This window comes from Amblyomma mixtum, chromosome 4 (assembly GCF_055824585.1).
Source record: "Amblyomma mixtum isolate Tamu chromosome 4, ASM5582458v1, whole genome shotgun sequence".
Taxonomy (NCBI): Eukaryota; Metazoa; Arthropoda; class Arachnida; order Ixodida; family Ixodidae; genus Amblyomma; species Amblyomma mixtum.
The window spans coordinates 116,391,085-116,409,832 of NC_143015.1; the positions used below are offsets into that span (position 1 = coordinate 116,391,085).

At 49.8% G+C, this 18,748-nt stretch overlaps 1 protein-coding gene across 1 annotated transcript in view; it reads left to right on the forward strand.

The window, feature by feature from the left end:
- Window positions 1–18,748, forward strand: part of LOC149348018 (fatty acid synthase-like) — an 80,755-nt gene that overhangs the window by 33,800 nt on the left and 28,207 nt on the right. Inside the window, exons 7-9 of the mRNA XM_089541663.1 lie at window positions 11,166–11,552; window positions 13,734–13,923; window positions 17,101–17,330. Of these exons, the coding sequence (XP_089397789.1) occupies window positions 11,166–11,552; window positions 13,734–13,923; window positions 17,101–17,330 (807 nt within the window). The remainder of the gene's footprint in view (window positions 1–11,165; window positions 11,553–13,733; window positions 13,924–17,100; window positions 17,331–18,748) is intronic.

Sequence of the window (18,748 nt, forward strand, 5' to 3'; positions counted from 1 at the left end):
TTTCTGCCACCCCCTGCTACGCTTGCCTTCTCTTGGAATCCACTCCGTTATACCCTTAACGACCAGCGGTTATCTTGCCTTCGCATCACATACACTGCCCAAGCCCATTTCTTCCTCTTGATTTCGACTGGGATGCCTTTAACCCGTGTTTGTTTCTAACCCGTCACGGTTTTTTTCTGTTAAATTAATATGCACTGCCACCGCCCTTGTACATATTTTCATGATAGCATGCACTGATATTGTTTATAATGAGCGACAGTTTGTTACGACTGCTGTCGCTGTTATTAACCTTCACTCTTTCCTAATGGCTGTCACTTTTATTTTTTGACAGTCACATTCCAAAGTACAGAGGTCACCAGAATTTCGCAGCTCCGGAATTGAACCCGCGTCTTTCGAGCGAGCCCCCGAGCACATACCCTCTGATCCGCTGCAGCGACCGGCGGAAGGGTTGACATGAAATACGTCCCATTAGCCTCCTTATTGATGGTAATAGAAACCCGCTCGTTCAAGAGATAAAAGGAGATCAGAGAAAGTGGATGAGTCGTTTCTCCGAGCTCGAGGAATCCCAAGCACCGCTCTTGACCTCAGTCTATTCATGGCTGCCCTCGAGAACGTATGTGAAATACTTGAATCTTAATTTGTGCTCATTGTGCTCTTACTCTTCTTTGTGTATTATCGGCAGTTTCGTGAAATAAAAGCAAAAGCAGGGTCCTTGAAACATTAAAAAATGGATTATTTTTTTACACGCAATATATCACTATCCCACCCTTCATGCATGACTTGCCTATTCTTCGTTCTCCAATTTTTCGGATATTTCAGAGGATGAAGAAAGGCCCAATCACTTCCCTTTTTGAAGCGAAAAGCTTCACTAGGCTAGTCAACACCGAGGCTAGCGTGGGCCCCGTCGTCAGAAAAAGCCACAGGTGCGCATGCGCGAACTGCGTGACGTCACGGTGGACACCCGAACCGCGCCGTAAGGGAAGGAAAATGAAAAAATTCAGGAAGGGTGGGGGGGGGTGCATTTTGTTGACCTAAAGTGCGGCGAGGCGAAAGCCTTAAGCGGGGTGTTGCTGCTTGCGTCACTGATGTGTTGATAAGATGTTAAGCTTCGCCTCTAAGAAGGGATTCTGTGTAGCCGATGTAGGTGTTTACTAATTTTGCCACTCTAGTGCCCGATTGTGTTTTTGAGCTATCAGGGTCAAGGAGATGTCGCAGCAGGCCCCACGTCTTGGAAAGGCTCATATTGCCTTCCATTTCATCACATCTACTACAGCACAGATTCCCTCCCCCTCCCGCAGTACAAGGGCCCTCGTAACGAGACTCTCGATGCGCCCATAACAGAGGCGGAGGTTAGGGCAGAAATTTTGACTTTAAAGACGCGATCGGCCCCCGGCCCAGACGGGGTTACGAACAAATTATTAAGGAATCTGGACGACATGTCCATAACGGCGCTCACGAAATACATGCAGGAGGTATGGAGTAGCGGCCGTCTCCCTCAGCAATGGAAAACTGCAAACGTGGTGCTAATCCCTAAGCCGGGTAAACCGCCCGGATTAGAAAATCTCAGACCAATTTCCCTAACCTCGTGCGTAGGAAAGCTTATGGAACGCGTCATCCAGGCTAGACTGACACGCTTCATGGAGCAGAACGACCTGTGGCCGCACGAGATGGTCGGGTTCCGGCCGGGCTTGTGTACGCAGGACGTGATGCTTCGCTTGCAACATGACATTATAAATTCGAGATCCAAAGACGCGAAGGTGATTTTAGGTTTAGATCTAACCAAAGCCTTCGACAATGTTAAGCATGCGGCCGTCCTTGCGGGGCTTCAGGACATAGGTGTCGGCGAAAGGACGTATAATTACATCAAGGATTTCCTGTCGCACAGGACGATAAAACCAAAATTTCAGGACTTAGAATTCCCCAAGGTTTACCTGGGAAGTAAGGGAACGCCACAGGGATCGGTGCTCTCCCCCTTCCTTTTTAACGTGGCAATGAGGGGCCTTCCCGCCGCACTCAGGAATATAGACGGCATAAAATTTAGCTTGTACGCAGATGACATCAACATATGGTTGAACAGTGGTAGTGACGGTAGCATAGAAGAGCGGCTGCAGGCAGCGGCAGACACTGTAGTGTCCGACGCGGCCGAAAGGGGCCTTGTGTGTTCGCCGCAGAAATCAGAACTTTTTGTTTACAATCCGAAAGCGCTCCGGTGCAAGCGCGACTGGAATTTTGAAATTAAGGTAGAGGGCAAAGCTGTACCGAAAGTTAATCACATCAGGATCCTCGGACTTTTTATCCAAGAGGACGGTTACAATGAAGGAACGATCAAGAAGCTCAGCAACTACGCTGCGCAAGTAACAGGGATCTTCAGGAGGGTCGCGCTGAAGGGCAGGGGCCTCAAAGAAAGCAGCCTCTTGAAACTGACGCAGGCCTATATTATTAGCCGAATATGCTATGCCACGCCATTCCTCGATATTAGGGTAAACGAGAGAGAGAAGATCGACGCAATTATTCGGCGTTGCGTCAAGAGGGCGCTGGGCCTACCTATCTCCACCTCTACAGACCGCCTGTTGGAAATGGGGGTGCATAATACTTGGATTGAACTCGCCGAGGCGGTGCGAATCGCCCAGCTCGAAAGACTGAGTACAACAAATACGGGCCGGACCATCTTAGAGTGGGTCGGCCGCAGAGTAGATAGGGGCCTATGCGACAAGGTCGCCCTACCGCCACAATGTCGCGAGAATATCATCGTTCCCCCCCTCCCCCGCAACATGGACCCAGAACATCACCGAGAAAGACGGGAGAAGAGGGCGGAGGCGCTGGTTAAAAGGGCCGGAAATTTCAGGGCAAATGAGGTTGCCTACGTGGATGCAGCGAGTGGCAGGTCGGGGGCGGCGGTCGCCTCAGTAGTGGACGGCCGAGGTGCACCAGTCGCTGCCGCCTCCATTAGGAGTAGAAACATAGATACGGCCGAGGAGGTCGCAATAGCGCTTGCTTGCGCCGGAACCAAGGCTAGTTTGATTCTTAGTGACAGCAAAACAGCAATCTGCAACATCGGAAAGGGCAGGGTCTCGCCAGAAACGGCTCGAATTCTGTCCGCAGCCAAAATTGATCGCAAGATCACCTTAATTTGGGTCCCAGCACACACATCCGTCCCCGGTAACGAGGCGGCCCACATGTTAGCCCGAGATCTCTACTTCCGGGTAAATGTAGAGCCGCCCGACCCCCAGGGGATGGACGAACGTTTGCAAACGTACGCGGAAATAGCCCTGCACTACAGGTTAGGCAGGCGTCTAATGCCACCACCAGATCCAAACTTAACCAATACAGAGGCCATCGCCTGGCGACGATCGCAGGCCGGAAATTTCGTTAACCCTGTCTGGTTATTTCAAACCACGTTAGACGATAAAAAAGGTGACAAATGTAAGACCTGCGGAGCGAGGGGGACCCTCGATCATACAATTTGGCAATGCCCTGGTTCCCCGGGTGCTGAGGACAATATTAAGAGTAGAGAAGCCTGGGAGGCCCTTCTGCGAAGCGAGGTCCCCGCCGACCAGAAACGAGCTGTCCGCCTGGCGGCTGAAGCCGCGAAGAGACAATGTATCTTCGCCAGTCTTTAGTCGCGGAGGTCCCGTCCCCCGTCCCCTAGGCCTGCGTGCCAGGGACGGGGAGTAGGGGGCCTCCTACATCGGTGGAAATAAAAGTTGTTATCAATCAATCAATTCGCCTCTAAGAATGAAACGCGACAACGCTGCCAGGGAGTCCACAGAACGCCATCGCCCGTTCGGTTCTACGCCTTGCTCGCCGGTAAATTGGTTTTTGAGGGAAGGAAAGGTATCTGTCTCACATACCTCGGTGGACCCCTGAGCCTCGCCGTAACGGGAAGGGAGGAAGATTGGAGTGAACGAAGACACCGTATTCACTAGACGCGCCTTTGTTCATTCCAAACCATCTAGCTTGCATGGCGGAGCAATAAAGACAAAAAATCTGGCATGGCGGAGTGGTTAGCATGCTCGTCTCGCACTCCGGAGACCGGGGTTCGATTCCCGAGCTCGACCAATTTCCTACTCGGTTTTAAGGCGGAAGCCTTTAATGTCTCATCGTTGTAAGCAGCAGTTGTCGACAGAAAATGTCACGCTTTTCAATTGGTGGAAACGGTCGTGACGTCACAGTGCGCGAATTTCAAACGGGGCCAATTGTACTTTTTCTAGTAACCATGCAACCAATTGAAGGGATCGTATAGTGATGCTCCAAGTAAGTGGGACTGAGCTTAGTTCATTGCTTAATTACCCAATTTGCCTAATTAGCTTTACTAGTCAGGCCATATAAATAAATAAAACCGATTAAAAAATTGGTCGAGCTCAGGAATCGAACCCCGGTCTTCGGCGTGAGAGACGAGCATGCTATCCACTCCGCCATGCCAGCTCGATGGTTTGGAATGAACAAAGGCGCGTCTAGTGAATACGGTGTCTTCACTCACTCTCATCCTCCTCCATTCCCTTCCGGCGAGGTTTAGGTGTCCACCGACAACTGAGAGACAGATACATTTCCTTTCCTCAAAAACCAATTTACCGTCGAGCGAGGCGTAGAACCGAATGGGCGATGTCGTTCTATGGACTCCTTGGCAGCGTTGCAAGACGCTGTCGCGTTCCACTCTTAGGGGCGAAGCTTAACATAACCACACATCAGTGACCACACTTTAGGTCAAAAAAGTGCCCCTCTGAATTTTGTGACACAGTTACTGCTTAATTTCCTTTCCTCAAATACAAGTTTCATTTTCTTCATTACGGCTCCTCTTTATCTATCTTCTTTCACTCCCACTTCCTCTCTTCCTCTACGGTGCAGTTCAGGTGTCCACCGAGATGACAGAGAATTACTGCGCCATTTCCTTTCCTCAAAAAGCGTTGCGTTCAAAGGGCAAGGCATCGCGCCGAACGGGTGGTGGCGTTCCGTGGTCTCCCTGGCAGCGCTACAACGCGCTGTCGCGTTCCACTCCTAAAGGCGAAGCTTAAGCGTCATTAATTAGCAGTTAATTAGTATCAGACATTAATCAGTGATTAACCATTAATTAGTGATTTGTCATCACTTAGTTATTAGTGCTCAATTACATGTGACGCCACCGGTGCCACAGAAACAGCGAAGGTGGTGCGGACTACCCACTTTAGACAGTCAAAGTGCCCCCTAAATTTTTATTTATTTATCTGGCCTGATGAGAAAGGTTAATAGACTAATTGGGTGATTAAGCAATTAACTAAACTCATTCTCACTTAATTGGAGCATCACTATACGATCCCTTTAATTGGTTGCATGGTTACTAGCCAAAGTACAATGCCCCGTTTGAAATTCGCACTCTGTGACGTCACGACCGTTTCGACCAATTGAAAAGCGTGATATTTCTGTAAACAACTACTGCTTACAACGATGAGGCATTAAAGGCTTCCGCCTTAAAAGAAAATTGGTTTTAAGGAAAGGAAACGACGCCTCTCTCTCTCTCTCATATCTCGGTGGACACCATGAACCGCGCCGTAAGGGCCTTAAGGAAAATGAAATGAAAATTGCTTTTAAGGAAAGCAAATGCCTGTCTCTCATATCTTGGTGTACACCCGAGAGGAATGCCCGCCACAGTACATGTCTCTAAAGCAACGTTCTAAGACAGCACCGTGTTGACTACACGCGCGGCTCCTCCTCCGCCTTGCCGCAGCTTTTCGCTTCGAGATATCCAGGCTTAACCTCAGCTAAGCCACAGCCAATTTTTTATATTCTGATCTCCGCTCTTAAATTCCTCATGTAGGTAGATACGCGATGCAACAGTCTAAAAGGAGACATCTCCTTTGCTTGACGAAATACGAAAAATCCTCTTCCGCAAGGTTCTCTCAGTCGATACTTGCACTTTTCTCCAAAGGGCACCCTAAACAGGAGATGGTAATGACGGATTTGTAGCACTGTGTTCGTGAAGCCACCGGGAAAACAAATTCGCAGGCGCAAGACACATTGAATCCACAGTTGTCTCTTCTGGAGATAAGTTTTCAGAATACTTGCTCACGCATATATCTGACTGTCTGTCCACACAAAAAATTTATATTCCAAAACTAGCACACCTAGATCGAGAAACTAGCTATAGCGATGCCAATTAAGATATCTACACTCGATCGCCCACTTGTTGCATTAGTTACTTTTACAGTAGTAGTAGTAGTAGTAGAAAACTTTTATTGAGATCTTTTAAGAGATTCGCGGATTCGAAGCCTCCGTCGTCTTTCGTGGCGCCGGCGACTTGAGGCTTCTCTTCAGCAAGGTTGGGCCCCTAGTCCAGGGCTCCACTGAGTCGCGCTGCATCAGTAGCGTGCCGCACTAAGGCCCTTTGGGCCGCGAGCTCGCTGCTGGTGAGCCGGCTCTCCCATTGCTCCGCACTCGGGAATTCGTGTTGGTGGAATGCTTTATTTCGTTCGCACTCCCATGTGATGTGGTATAGTGTGGGTGTGTCGCCGCACCAGGGGCAGTTTGCTCTGTATTGTGTTGGTGACATCTTGTTATAGATGTACAAGTTGGGGAAGGAGTTTGTTTGTAGCCTACGCCAGCCGACTGCTTCCTCCCTCGTGAGGGCTTTGTGTGGTGGTGGGTACTTGAATCTAGTCCCCCTGTATAGTTGTAATGTCTCTGTGTATCCCCCCTCGCATGCTAGTAGCTGAAGCTCCAGAACATCTGACATGCCTGCTCGGTATGTAAGCCCTCGAGCTAGGCTGTCTGCTCTTTCGTTCCCCGCTACGCCTGCGTGGCCTGGGACCCAGATTATGTGTTGTATGGGTGTCTTCTCAGCAGAGGCTGCTGCCCCACTGATTATCCTGAGGGCCATGCCGCTAATTCTGCCCTTCGTATAGTTTTTACACGTGTCTTTCGAGTCTGTTAAGATGTTTAGGGATCGGCCTTTCCTATAGCCTTCTGCTACCGCCAGCGCGACGGCAATTTCCTCGGCCTCCGTTATGCCCACGACCTCCACTGAGGCGCATGTGGCCATGTCTCCTGTGCTATTAACTACCACCGTAGCGGCTAAGCGCTTCCCTGCATGTACGTACATGGAGGCGTCCGTATAGACTGTGTTCTCTGATCGGCCTAGCCTCCTTTCTATCTGCTCGGCCCTTGCTTTTCGTCTGTCCTCGTGTAGGTTAGGATCCATGTTTTTAGGCAGGGGTCCTACACTAAAGGTCTTTCTAAGGTCGTCCGGTACGTCCGCGTATCTGTCTACCAGTCCGCACGTGTTCCGACCCAACCTTCTCAGGAGCGCCCTTCCCGTAGAGGAGCCTCTGAGTCTGATGAGTTGTGCCCCCAATTGAGCCTCGGCAAGCTCATCGAAGGTATTGCTGATTCCGAGTTGGAGTAGCTTCTCGTTTTATGCGTTTCTGGGCAGGTGTTGGACAATCTTGTATGCCTTCCTGAGAATACAGTCGGCTTGCTCTCGCTCCGCCTTTGTTGTTGCGTGGTAGGGCAAGGAGTACATAACTCTGCTAACGATTAGGCTGTTGACGAGTTTGAGGGTATCTTCTTCTTTCATCCCGTACCTTCTCTGAGAGACTCTACTGATCATTCTGCCAACCTGCTCCGCGGCTCTTCTCAGCAGGCTGATGGTATGGCTGCATTTTCGGCTGCTCTGCAGCCACATGCCTAGGATTCGTACCATGTTCTGTTCTTGGATCAGTTGCCCCTCTAGAACTACTTCCAGCGAGGCTTTGGTAGGATTTCTTCCGATCCTGATGATTTCCGACTTCTCCGTCGAACATCTCAGGCCTCTCTCCCTGACGTAGGTCTCTACGCAGGTCGCAGCTTCTTGTAGTCTGTCTTGCTTCTCCCCTAACGATCCTTGGGTGACCCACACCGTGATGTCGTCGGCATACATCGCGTGTTGGATGCCCGGGATTTCCTTGAGTCGTCTTGCTAGCCCGATCATCACCATATTGAACAGGACGGGCGATATCACGGAGCCTTGGGGTGTTCCTTTGCAAGGCGTGGTGAAGACGTCGCTTCTCAGCTCGCCTAGTCCCACGGTCGCTGTTCTATCGCTCAGGAAGGCCCTGATGTAGTCTTGGGTTCTTCCCCCGCAGTTGGTGTTGTTGATGCCTTCCATGATGGCGGCGTGGCTCACGTTGTCGAAGGCTCCCTTTATGTCGAGGGCCATAACAACGTTTTCGCCACTTCTCGGCATTTTCTCGAGTACTTCCTCCTTGAGTTGGAGTAGTACGTCCTGCGTAGACAGGTGGGCTCTGAACCCGTACATGCTGTCTGGGTACAGTTGGTTCTTCTCTAGGTGCGACTGGATCCTTTTTGTGATTACTTTCTCGTACATCTTGCCCAGGCACGACGTGAGGGAGATCGGCCTGAGGTTCTCGACCTGGAGTTTCTTGCCTGGCTTCGGGATCATTACCACTACCGCGTGTTTCCACTCGGCCGGCACTGTTCCTTCTTGCCAGAGCTTGTTGAAGTAGGCTGTGAGCTGATCTATGGCTCCATCGCTGAGGTTTCTTATGAGCGAGTTCTTGATTCTGTCCGCCCCCGCTGCTGTGTTTTTTGTTGCCGACCTGATCGCCTCGACGACTTCCTCTCTCGTTATGGGCCGATCCATGGTTGGATTCTCTTCGCCCTGGTACTCTTCTTGGTAGCTTTCGACCTGGTCTCTGCCGTAGCATTTGACCCGGACTTCCTCGAGTAGCTGTTCGTCCGTGCCCGTGTACTGGTGCACCAGCCTCTGAATCGATTTGCCGCTTTCTGATTTGTTCTTGCTCGGGTCCATGAGGGACTTGAGGATCTGCCACGTCCTGGCCGTGCTGAGGGTGCCGTTCAGTCCGTTGCTGAATTGCTGCCATCCTTGCCTAGCCAGCTGCGTTGCATACTCCTCCGCTTGGTTAGTTATTTATTGAACTTCTGTCTTTTCCAATGCTTGGTGAGCCCGCGTCTCGCCTCCCATAGCTTGAGGAGCCGCTTGTCCACCTCCGGAGTTTGTTCGGTTCTATCCACCTCTTTAGTATAGAGTTCTTGGATCTGTCTGAGTTGCTGGCTCCACTCCTCCGCAGATACAATGTCGCCCTTGATCTGCTTGCAGTGTGCTCTGAAGGCGTCCCAGTCCGTTAGGCGGACCTTGCCTATTTTCCGCTTGATATTGTTTGCGGTTGTGCTCATCCTTATTATGTGGTGGTCGCTTCCAAGGTTCTCGAGCAGGTTCTCCCATTCTGCTTGTCTGGCGCCCCTTACGAAGGTTAAGTCAGGGCACGTGTCTGGACTGACGCTGTTCCCCTGTCTAGTTGGGTGGTGTTCGTCGGTTAGCAATTCGCACTCTGCCTGTTCTGCTGCAGCGCAAATGCCACGTCCCTTCTTGTCGTCTTTATTGTAGCCCCACCTCGGGCTCTTGGCGTTGAAATCACCTGCTATTACTAGGGTGTTGTTCCCCGCTAACTTTTTCGCCTCCGTAAAGAGCCTAATAAAGTCCCCATCTTTCTATCTGGGCGGGCTGTATAGGTTTATAATATAAGTGCTTTTAGATCGTGCTTTCTTTTTGGGGATTATCTCCGTGATCACGTGTTCGATCCGGGTGTCCTCTATTTCGTTATGTGCTATGGCTGCTACTTGTTTGCTAATGAGAGTTGCCGTACGGCCATTTTCCTGACACGTGTAGCCCCTAAGCTTAGGGGTGCAGTTTGTTTCCTGTAGCATAATTACGTCTGGTGGGGTTCCTCTGGCATAGATGAATTGCTGCAGGAGGCCTTGTTTTTGCCTGTACCCCCTGCAGTTCCACTGCCACATCTCTAATTGTTGGAGGCGTTCTGCCATGATGGGTTACCATTGTTTGCGTTGGGGGTTTCTGTGCCGAACCTGCGTTCGTTAAGTAGTCTGTCTCTAGCATCATTGGTTATTCTCTGTGTGTTTTGGCTCTTGATGTGCGTCCTGACATTCTGTTCTAACAGGGCAAACTTTTGTTGTCCCTGCTGCGTTTCGCTTTTTAACTGCTGCATCTGCTCTTGCATGTGCCTCTGCATGTTCATCATGAAGGTTTTAAGCTCATCGTTGGAGGTCCCTCCCTCGTGGTGTTGTTGCCCCGTCTCCATCGCCCTAGGCGGTGGGGTCTCAGTCCTAGGCGGTGCATAGCCTGTCCTCGATTCACGTAGTTCTCTGATAACCTCGCTTAGCTGCTTCCTAAGCTGCTCAAGTTCACGTTTAAGTGTCTTATTTTCCTCCGCTAGCTGTTTCTCGCGTGCGGTTTGTGTGTTGTTTGTGTTCGAGTGCGGAGCAAAGAGTGATTTGGGAGGGCCGTCTCCCCAGCTCACCTTAACGCCGCCGCTCTTCTTCTTTTGCTGTTGCTGCCCTTGCGTCTGCTTCTGCTGTTGCTTGCCGTTGCCGCCCAAGGGTGGGAAGGACTCGTCCCTTTCGGATCCCCGGCTCTGGCTCCGGTTCCGGCTGCCCCCGCGGCTGCTCCGGCCCGACTTCTGACTCTCGTCACGAAACCATCTTGGTTTTCTTCCCCGGCTGCGGCCCCGGCTACGGCGTTGCTGCTGCAGGGCCCCACCGCAGCTCGCTCGCCGACTTGAGTCGCTGTTTGCAGTCTCTCGTGCCCGCCACGTGGTCGCCGCCACACAGCAGGCATTTGGGTGTGCATTGGTGGTCTGCCGCCGGATTCTGGACTTTTACAAATACGCCTGTATTTATTATTTTTACAGCTTTAACGATCATTTCTAAATGCGGGGTAAAAATTACCGAAGTCATTGTGGAAATTCTAAAGTGGGCTTTGCGAAATCCTTGTGGTTAACCAACTCCATATACCATGTTGTACATGGCGCCCCAGTGGAATGGCCAGAGTGTTCGCCGATATCCCACTCAACTGCAATGAGTCGTCTGGCGAAGGAGCGGCGGTGCAGCTGCCACCGCCGACGCGCGCGCGCTCGTTCTGCCGCTACTCTGTGACGTCACAGTTGCTATGCACAGCTGCGCCCCCCTCCGGTGCGCCGGTTGCTGAGGAGGGGAGCAGGTTGCGCCGCTGCGCGGAGAAGAGGCCACAGTTGGCACGATTCCAGCGCACGGACGGACACCGCGAGCTTGAGCCATTAAAGGCTTTCGCCTTAAAATATAATTCTTAAACTTATTTTTTTCATCAACCTCCAACGCAGTCATTTCCGCCATCCTTGCAGGCCTCACTGTACCGCTTAGCGAAGGAAGGGCCGTACCCAGACCCTGCCTACGCCCTTCTCAACAAAGTGGGGCAGCCCAGTGTCAAGCAGTTCCCGTACCGTGGCTACGCCCTGGTGACCGTGGACGGCTCCGAGAGGGAAGTGGTTAAAGTGACCGAACAGACACCTTCCGAGAGACGGCCACTGTGGTTCGCCTTCACGGGAATTGGGTGCCAGTGGAATGCCATGGCCCAGCAGATGATGCAGTTCGACCTGTTTGCCAGCTCCATCCAGAGGAGCCACAACGTGGTCAAGGAGTTCGGCATCGACCTGATCACTCTGATTACCAGCCACAAAGCCTGCAGCCAGACATTAGCATCTACGTTTGTGTCCATCGTGGCGATTCAGGTGTGTCACTACTGAAATTAATCCGTAAGCACACCCGACAATTCTGGACAAAAGCATTTTTGAGCTGGAAACCATTTAAGAAGGCAATGTTTTTCATATAATGCAAGATTTAACTATAACAATCAATATACCCGCCGATCACACGACGACAAACGTATCTTTTTTCTATTAACGTTTTGCTATCAACAAACGCGATTGACCTTTGTCTTCTACGGCAGTCTTAACTGCTCGATGAGATCAATGGAGTAACTTTAAAAGAAATTTTTTTCTACATATCTCCAGAATGGACCATTGACTTCAATATTTTCATAGCAGTGTCTTACAATTTTTCAATTTTTCTATATTTTTATCCCAGAATGTTTGACATGTGTTGTCTCCGACATAAACGTACTGTTTGCAAAGACACGAAGTGTGCGTGTTTATATTTGCGAACTTTGGCAATGCTCGTCCACACGGCACAAGTGTGAACACTCTGTGAAATAAAAACCTAACAGAAACATTATTTCGCTTAAAATATACATCCGTGTTACAAAAAACTTAACGCGAGGGAATTAAAAAACGCATTTTTTAGCGGATAAGCTTGCGTAACGTTATGAGATTAAAAAAAAAGCTGGACTGACTAAATATTGAATGTGAGCTGATATAGTAGGATAAAACTTAAAGAAACAGCAGTTGCTAACACTGGGCCGCAGTTCGCGGCGTCCTGTATTACTCCGCCGACCAATCGCAACGGTAAACGCAATAATTTTTTTAATGTTTGGCTATATCAAACAATCCACGCATGAAAATTCTAAAGCTCATAATTGTTTGCTCGTGATAAGCTTCTTGTTTAGGTAACAAGAAATGTTTAAGCAGCGTACTACTTTTTCTTCGTGGAGGAACGCTGTGTGCGGAGGCTGAATGTGGGCGGAGCTTCACTGCAGACTTAAGTTGTATCCGACTCTAGCACCATTCCTCAGCAAGACGAGGAAAGATATAAGCAAAGTGTTTAACGCACAAAACAAATACGCAGAGCCCTTTGAGAGTTTCATTTCTTTAGAAAACGTATTGAGGTGGAAAGCGCATTGGGTGAAAAACAGAGGTCGGGTGCATTGATGTGATTAGAAAAAGTGAAGTTAATACCTCTGACGCGATGGACTTCGAAAAAGGTTAAGCGGGGAGCTTACATGGGTCTTTACTTCGTCATAAATTTAATTCTATTCATGGTGAATATAAAGCAGGCTTTAGATGAGCGGTCCAGATCAAGGACAATCCGCGCGGGCTGCTATACCACATGACGCAAACTACTCTCCTCTTTGTGATCGCGAGCAGCATGCGCCGAGGTCACTAAAAGGAGAGGCTTTTGCGTCACGTGGTATGCAAACCTCTGATCCGGATCATGAGGGGGAAATTAATAGAAGGATAAGAATGGGGTGGAGCGCATACGGCAGGTTCTCTCAAATCACGAATGGCAGTTTACCTATATCCCTCAAGAGAAAAGTATACAACGGCTGTATCGTACCGGTACTCACCAACGGGGCAGAAACGTGGAGGCTAACAAAGAGGGTTCAGCTTAAGTTAAGGACAACGCAGCGATCTGTGGAAAGAAAAATGTTAGGTGTAACGTTAAGAGACCGGAAGCGGGCGGAGTGGGTCAGGGAACAAACGCGGGTTAATGATACCCTAGTCGAAATCAAGAGGAAGAAATGGGCTTAGGCAGGGCATGTAATACAAAGGCAAGATAACCGCTGGTCCTTAAGGGTAACGGAGTGGACTCCAAGAGAAGGCAAACGTAGCAGGGGCAGCAGATAGTTAGGTGGGTGGATGAGATTAAGAAGTTTGCGGGGATACGGTAACCGCAGCTGGCAAAGGACAGTGTTGATAGTAGAGACATGGGAGAGGCCTTTGCCCTGCAGTGGGCGCAGTCAGGCTGATGATGATGGTGCGCGGTCAGCGTGGATCGTCCGAGATCTGCTACACTCGTCTGTACCAACTTTTGGAGAGGTGTTTACTTTGTCAGAGATTATGTTCATGATGTGCAGTCTGGTCAACGATAGAGTGAAACATTGTACGTACGTTACCAAATAAATACCGCCCGTTAGTCACATCAGTGCAACGAGTCTTCTGATTTTGTCGCTTCAGGCCCGCAACGTTCTTCTAAACATGATATAGATTTCACGTTTCACTTCCTTTCCTCCGAAGGTGGCTCTGGTGGACACACTTCGCGGTATGGGCATCCAACCAGACGGCGTCCTCGGCCACTCGCTGGGCGAGATTAGCTGCGGGTATGCCGACGGAGCCCTCAGCGCCGAACAGGCCGTCGTGTGCGCTTACTGGAGAGGCCGCTGCACGGAACTGGGAGGCGTGCCCGAGGGAGCGATGGCAGTTGTTGGCAAGTGTCTCTCATTGCGGGCTACGCATCCAAACTAACGCGGCAATAGCTAAGCGCCACTCTGCACTCTTCTCGCTGTTTAATGCAAGAATGCATTTAATGGCAATATTTTCACTTCTATTTGTGGAATAATTTTGTCCGTCTGTCCGTTTACACCACGCGAAAGTAAAACACGCGAAGAAAAGATTAGGCTCTGGTGGGATTCGAACCCATGTCTCATGTGACAGTCGCTGTCCGTAACCACTTGGCTACCTTCTTTTTTTCCTTAAGCATGATACTTATCACTTTGAAATAATGTTCTGCGCACGTGACTTATGCCCAAAGCCTGTAGGAAGTAATACAAAATCCATTCCGAAAGAAGACTCGTCCAAGACACCAAGAAAACTAAGCCATCAGCAAAATCCTTAAAGGTGCACTGAAGAGGAATCTGAACTCGTCTTTTTGCCGCGGGAACTCGATCTACACGCTCTGAGCATTCTTAGAAACTTCGATTTATTGCCCTGTGTGGCTGATTTTCGTAATTAAATCGAATTAACGTCCGGCTCCCGCCTTTCTTTTTTAATTCTCCCTCGTACGGTGGGCGGAGTCGACCAACGCGTGGAGTGCCTTGCAGCCAGCTCCGTGGAGGCTTTGCTTTCGCTTTATTTTGTTGTTTTTTATGTTTCCGTGAAAACATAGTTTCATTTGCAGATAATATAGCCGCAAAATAAGCCCGCAGAAATAAAAATACGCGCGGACTATTTGCTTCTGCGGACTACTACGTATTACTCCGCCGATGGCAGAGCGGCAAGCCGCCGCGGGACTGGCTGAAAGGCACTCCACGCGTTGGTCGAGTCCGCCCACCGTACGAGGGAGAATTCAAAAAAAAAAAAGGCGGGAGCCGGACATTAATTCAATTTAATTAGGAAAATCAGCCACACAGGTGTCACCCACACTTCGCGCACTTTTACGTGGGAAGCTCCCAGACACCCTTAGAGCGTGTGGGGGTAGCGGTCTCGGACTCAATGGAGATGCCCTCGGCTCAGCGTGGCAAACTCAGCGGAGACCAGCCACCAAGTGACAAGAGGTTTTTGGGCGTTCGGTGCCCAGCTTTCGCTGGTCGCAAGCCAGAGAATGGGTCGGAGCCAAAGGATTACAAAACAAAACAAGGTTTATGCAGCAATGAGACGATACAGAGGATTTCACAATCACTAGTACAAACACATACAAAGTGATTAACAGAACAATGCAACTTGTGCAAAGTTAAACTCAAGAGAGAATACAATACAAAGGCAATATTGCACCTAAAGTGCACTAACACATGAGAGAGAGGTAAATAAACAAAAACAGAATTTGTTCACCGGGCACTGCGGCAGTCCGACGAGTTCCACGACGATGCCGTCCCGCATACTGGCGAACGTTGTCTCGTTGGTCCGATGTTGGCCGAGTGGTGTTTTCCCGGGAGTCGAACGGGAGCGCTTCGATGAAGCTTAAACGGCGGTCCGGACTGACTGATAGCGGTCAATGCCTTCTTTTATAGGCTCGCTTTCACGTCTGTTTGTTCTACGCGCCAGAATGGGCGCGCACATACACTCAGCATTGACAGTGCTGTCTCCCTTCCCTCTTCTCACTGGCCGCGCGTCCCCATTGGTCAGAGGTCGGGGGTCGCATCTCTAAGTTTCGAGCGTGTTCTGGAATGGCGCCATCGTGGCGGCGTCGCCGACGCCCGAGTGCAGAGGAGGGGGACATGTCTTAGCGCACGAAAGGCTTCCCTCTTCCCCCGGTTAACAGTAGAAACGACTCGCACGTTCTAGAGAAATCGGCGTGGATGACTCATTCCCTCGGCGCACGCCGCGTCGGTGAGCGGTGGTAGAGGGGAGAGGGAGCCACGCCCTTAACGGGGGTTTTCCTTCTCTCCCGTTCGGCGCGCGCCGGCGAGACGCCGTGCGCGCGGCGGTTTTTTCTTTGTTTCTAAAATGCGCCGAATTTTGTGACAACAGGGCAATAAATCGCAGTTTCTAAGAATGCTGGGAACGTGTAGATCCGAGTTCCCGCGGCAAGAAGACGAGTTCAGATTCCTCTTCAGTGCACCTTTAAGAAGTAATATCGAATCCATCTCGCACGAAAGAAACGTCAAGGGAACAACGCACTGGAATGGAGACAAGCAGAGCGCATGAACAGGAGGGAGTGTCACTAAGGTGCGAAGTTCCTCTGGGCGTACACAACACTGTTGTGTACAACTATTCGGCTGAAATAAGTGGTTATAGCGCTCGGCTGCTGACCCGAAAGATTCTGCTTCGAACCCGGCCGCGGCGGTCGAATTTCTTTGGAGGAGAAATTCTAGAGGCGCCCGTGTTCTGTGCGTTGTCAGTGCACGTTAAAGAACCCCAGGTGGTCATTATATCCGCAGGTTTCTCACCAGCAGGATGGCACTTTTGCTACTAAAGTTTTAGCTAGCGGTGGAGAAGACGACAAAGCCCTGCGACCTCCGACTGACTCTGAAATAAAGTTTTTTCTATCCATCCCCAGAAAATTGGCACACAAGGCACGCACTGACCATCACGTGTAAACTCCCTGCCCCCCCCCCCCCTCCCTTCCCCTATCCCTTCGTGAAAGCCTATTTTAATCACGAATTACTCACTCACTTAAAGTATCCTTTACAATGAAAGGTATTATTGGCCTTCACTCTACAGCTGACGATTAAAAATTCGTGTTTACACACTCGTAAACGTCTTATGCGTTATTTTTTTTCAGTGCCCGCTGTAGAACAACCCACAATAGTGTTGCGTCCTTCCAAACGGATGCAGCAAATTCCAATAGTTTCTGGAGAGGCAATTTATCGAATACACAACATTCCCTTTTTCCTAGTTATATTTCAACTGGCAATGTCTCATTGCCAGTTGTAACCTATGCAATAAACTATTGGTACACGGCGAAAGAGGCATTTTGCATACATTTTAAAATATGTCATATCCAAGCCGACCGAAGTATGCCGAACGAACATAACCTGCACAATGCCTAGATTACATAACTGCGGGAATGCATGCATGATGCGGCGTGTTTTCAACAAGTGTTGTCAGCAAACAATCCTTCATTGCCCCGTTTTGTTGAGCTTCTCTTTCCAGCTTCCTAAATGACCAACTTTTTCTAAAATGACCCGACCTCGTCCACCGGTACAGCTCCTTATCGTCAATGCAGGCCTCTCCTGGGAAGAAACCGAGAAACGCTGCCCCGGCGGTGTGCAAGTTGCGTGTGACAACGCCGCGGACTCGGTCACCGTGACTGGCCCAGTCCAGGCCGTTTCAAAGTTGGTCGATGAGCTCAAAGCTGAGAACGTGTTTGCCCGGACAGTGGACAGCATGGACATGGCTTTCCACAGTAGCCTTGTCCGCAGCGTTGAACCAGCACTCAGGGAAGCTCTGCAAAAGGTGAAAAAGCCTAAACACAAAAATAAATTCTCAATGGTTTTGCTTTGTCGTTAATGCTTTGACCAGCGGAGCAGCCGCGGGTGCCGCTTCATCTTTTTTATAGGCTTTTTTTTAGGCGCGTTCACACTTGCCCAAAAATCCGGCGAGTGAAGCGGATTCGGCCGCTTTTGTCGCCGAGCGGGGCGGAAAGCGGCGCGGCGAGCTCGATCGGTCCAGACCGATTTCCGCAGCGCGGCGACAAACGTGGCGCCGCCCTTCGAAGCCGGACCCCTCGCTTCGGACTGAATTCTCGTTGTTGCTGCCTTTTTCAGTGCGTTCACTGTCCATAAATGGGGCGCCGGTCTTTCGCTTCGTCTCACCTCGCCTCTAAGAAAACGTATGAGTGATAAAGTTTTTTTTATTTTTTATTCAGAGTAACGATTCTGTCACTTCTAGGCTTAAGAGGAGAGTCGGTTTGTTGACAGCAATGGTTCCCGTCCTGACAACCAGATGCCGCCACTATAGGCTGAGTTTATTTTTGCGTCTCTGCTAGCATACGCTGAACTAAATGTGAGAATGCGCCTGCGTTTAACGTACGTAAGCATGCATACGCTGATGGTACGTAGACAGCGTAAATTTACGCTCTAATTTTCTCACTTTATCTGTGTATGCCGCCAGCAGCGACGTGGTGTTGGAAAGCGAGAAACAGCAGCGGCGCGGCGGTTCCGCCTCGCCCGGCCGTCAACAGATGTGAACAGATCCTAGTTTTTGGGGCGAGCGAATCCACTTCGCTTGCCGGATTTTTGGACAAATGTGAACGCGCCCTCAGATAAAAGTATGGCTTTTGCGGCATAGTGTTACCAGTGTTGGCGGACACCGGAAACCCGGTGAATCATCTTAAGTACTAAGCTGATTAACTAATTTTTGATAATATAACATTTTAACTATGAGAGTTCAGCAACTCGTTCAGTCACTGGTCTGCGGAACTAAATTGTCTTCCTGCTGATGACTTCACATTTTACCCACCGAATAGGTTTTCACTTCCGTTGCACATCACGCGTCCTGGGTACCAGATTTATTTTAGGCAATCTACCTGATTTTTTTTTATTGCGACAGTCTGCCTGCTGTCATAAAGTACTATTTACAAATATAGATGCACATGGACTCTCGAAGGAAGCCCAGCAACGTCCGGTGGTGCGGCCCAAAAATCAATTCTTCTACATTCGGTAGAACAACCATTTCGTTCTTCTGTATGACTAAAGATTCTATTTCTTATTGCTTCTAATGACAACCAAAGAAAGCATAGGGGATTGCTGGCGGTTTTAATTTTGATGGTAATGTTGATTACAGTGAAAGTAAGTTGTGTAATGATCTAGATAGGTAAGTATTTTTTCTAAGTTGGTCATTTGTTGGTAATGTCGGTTTGCCGTGTTTGTCTT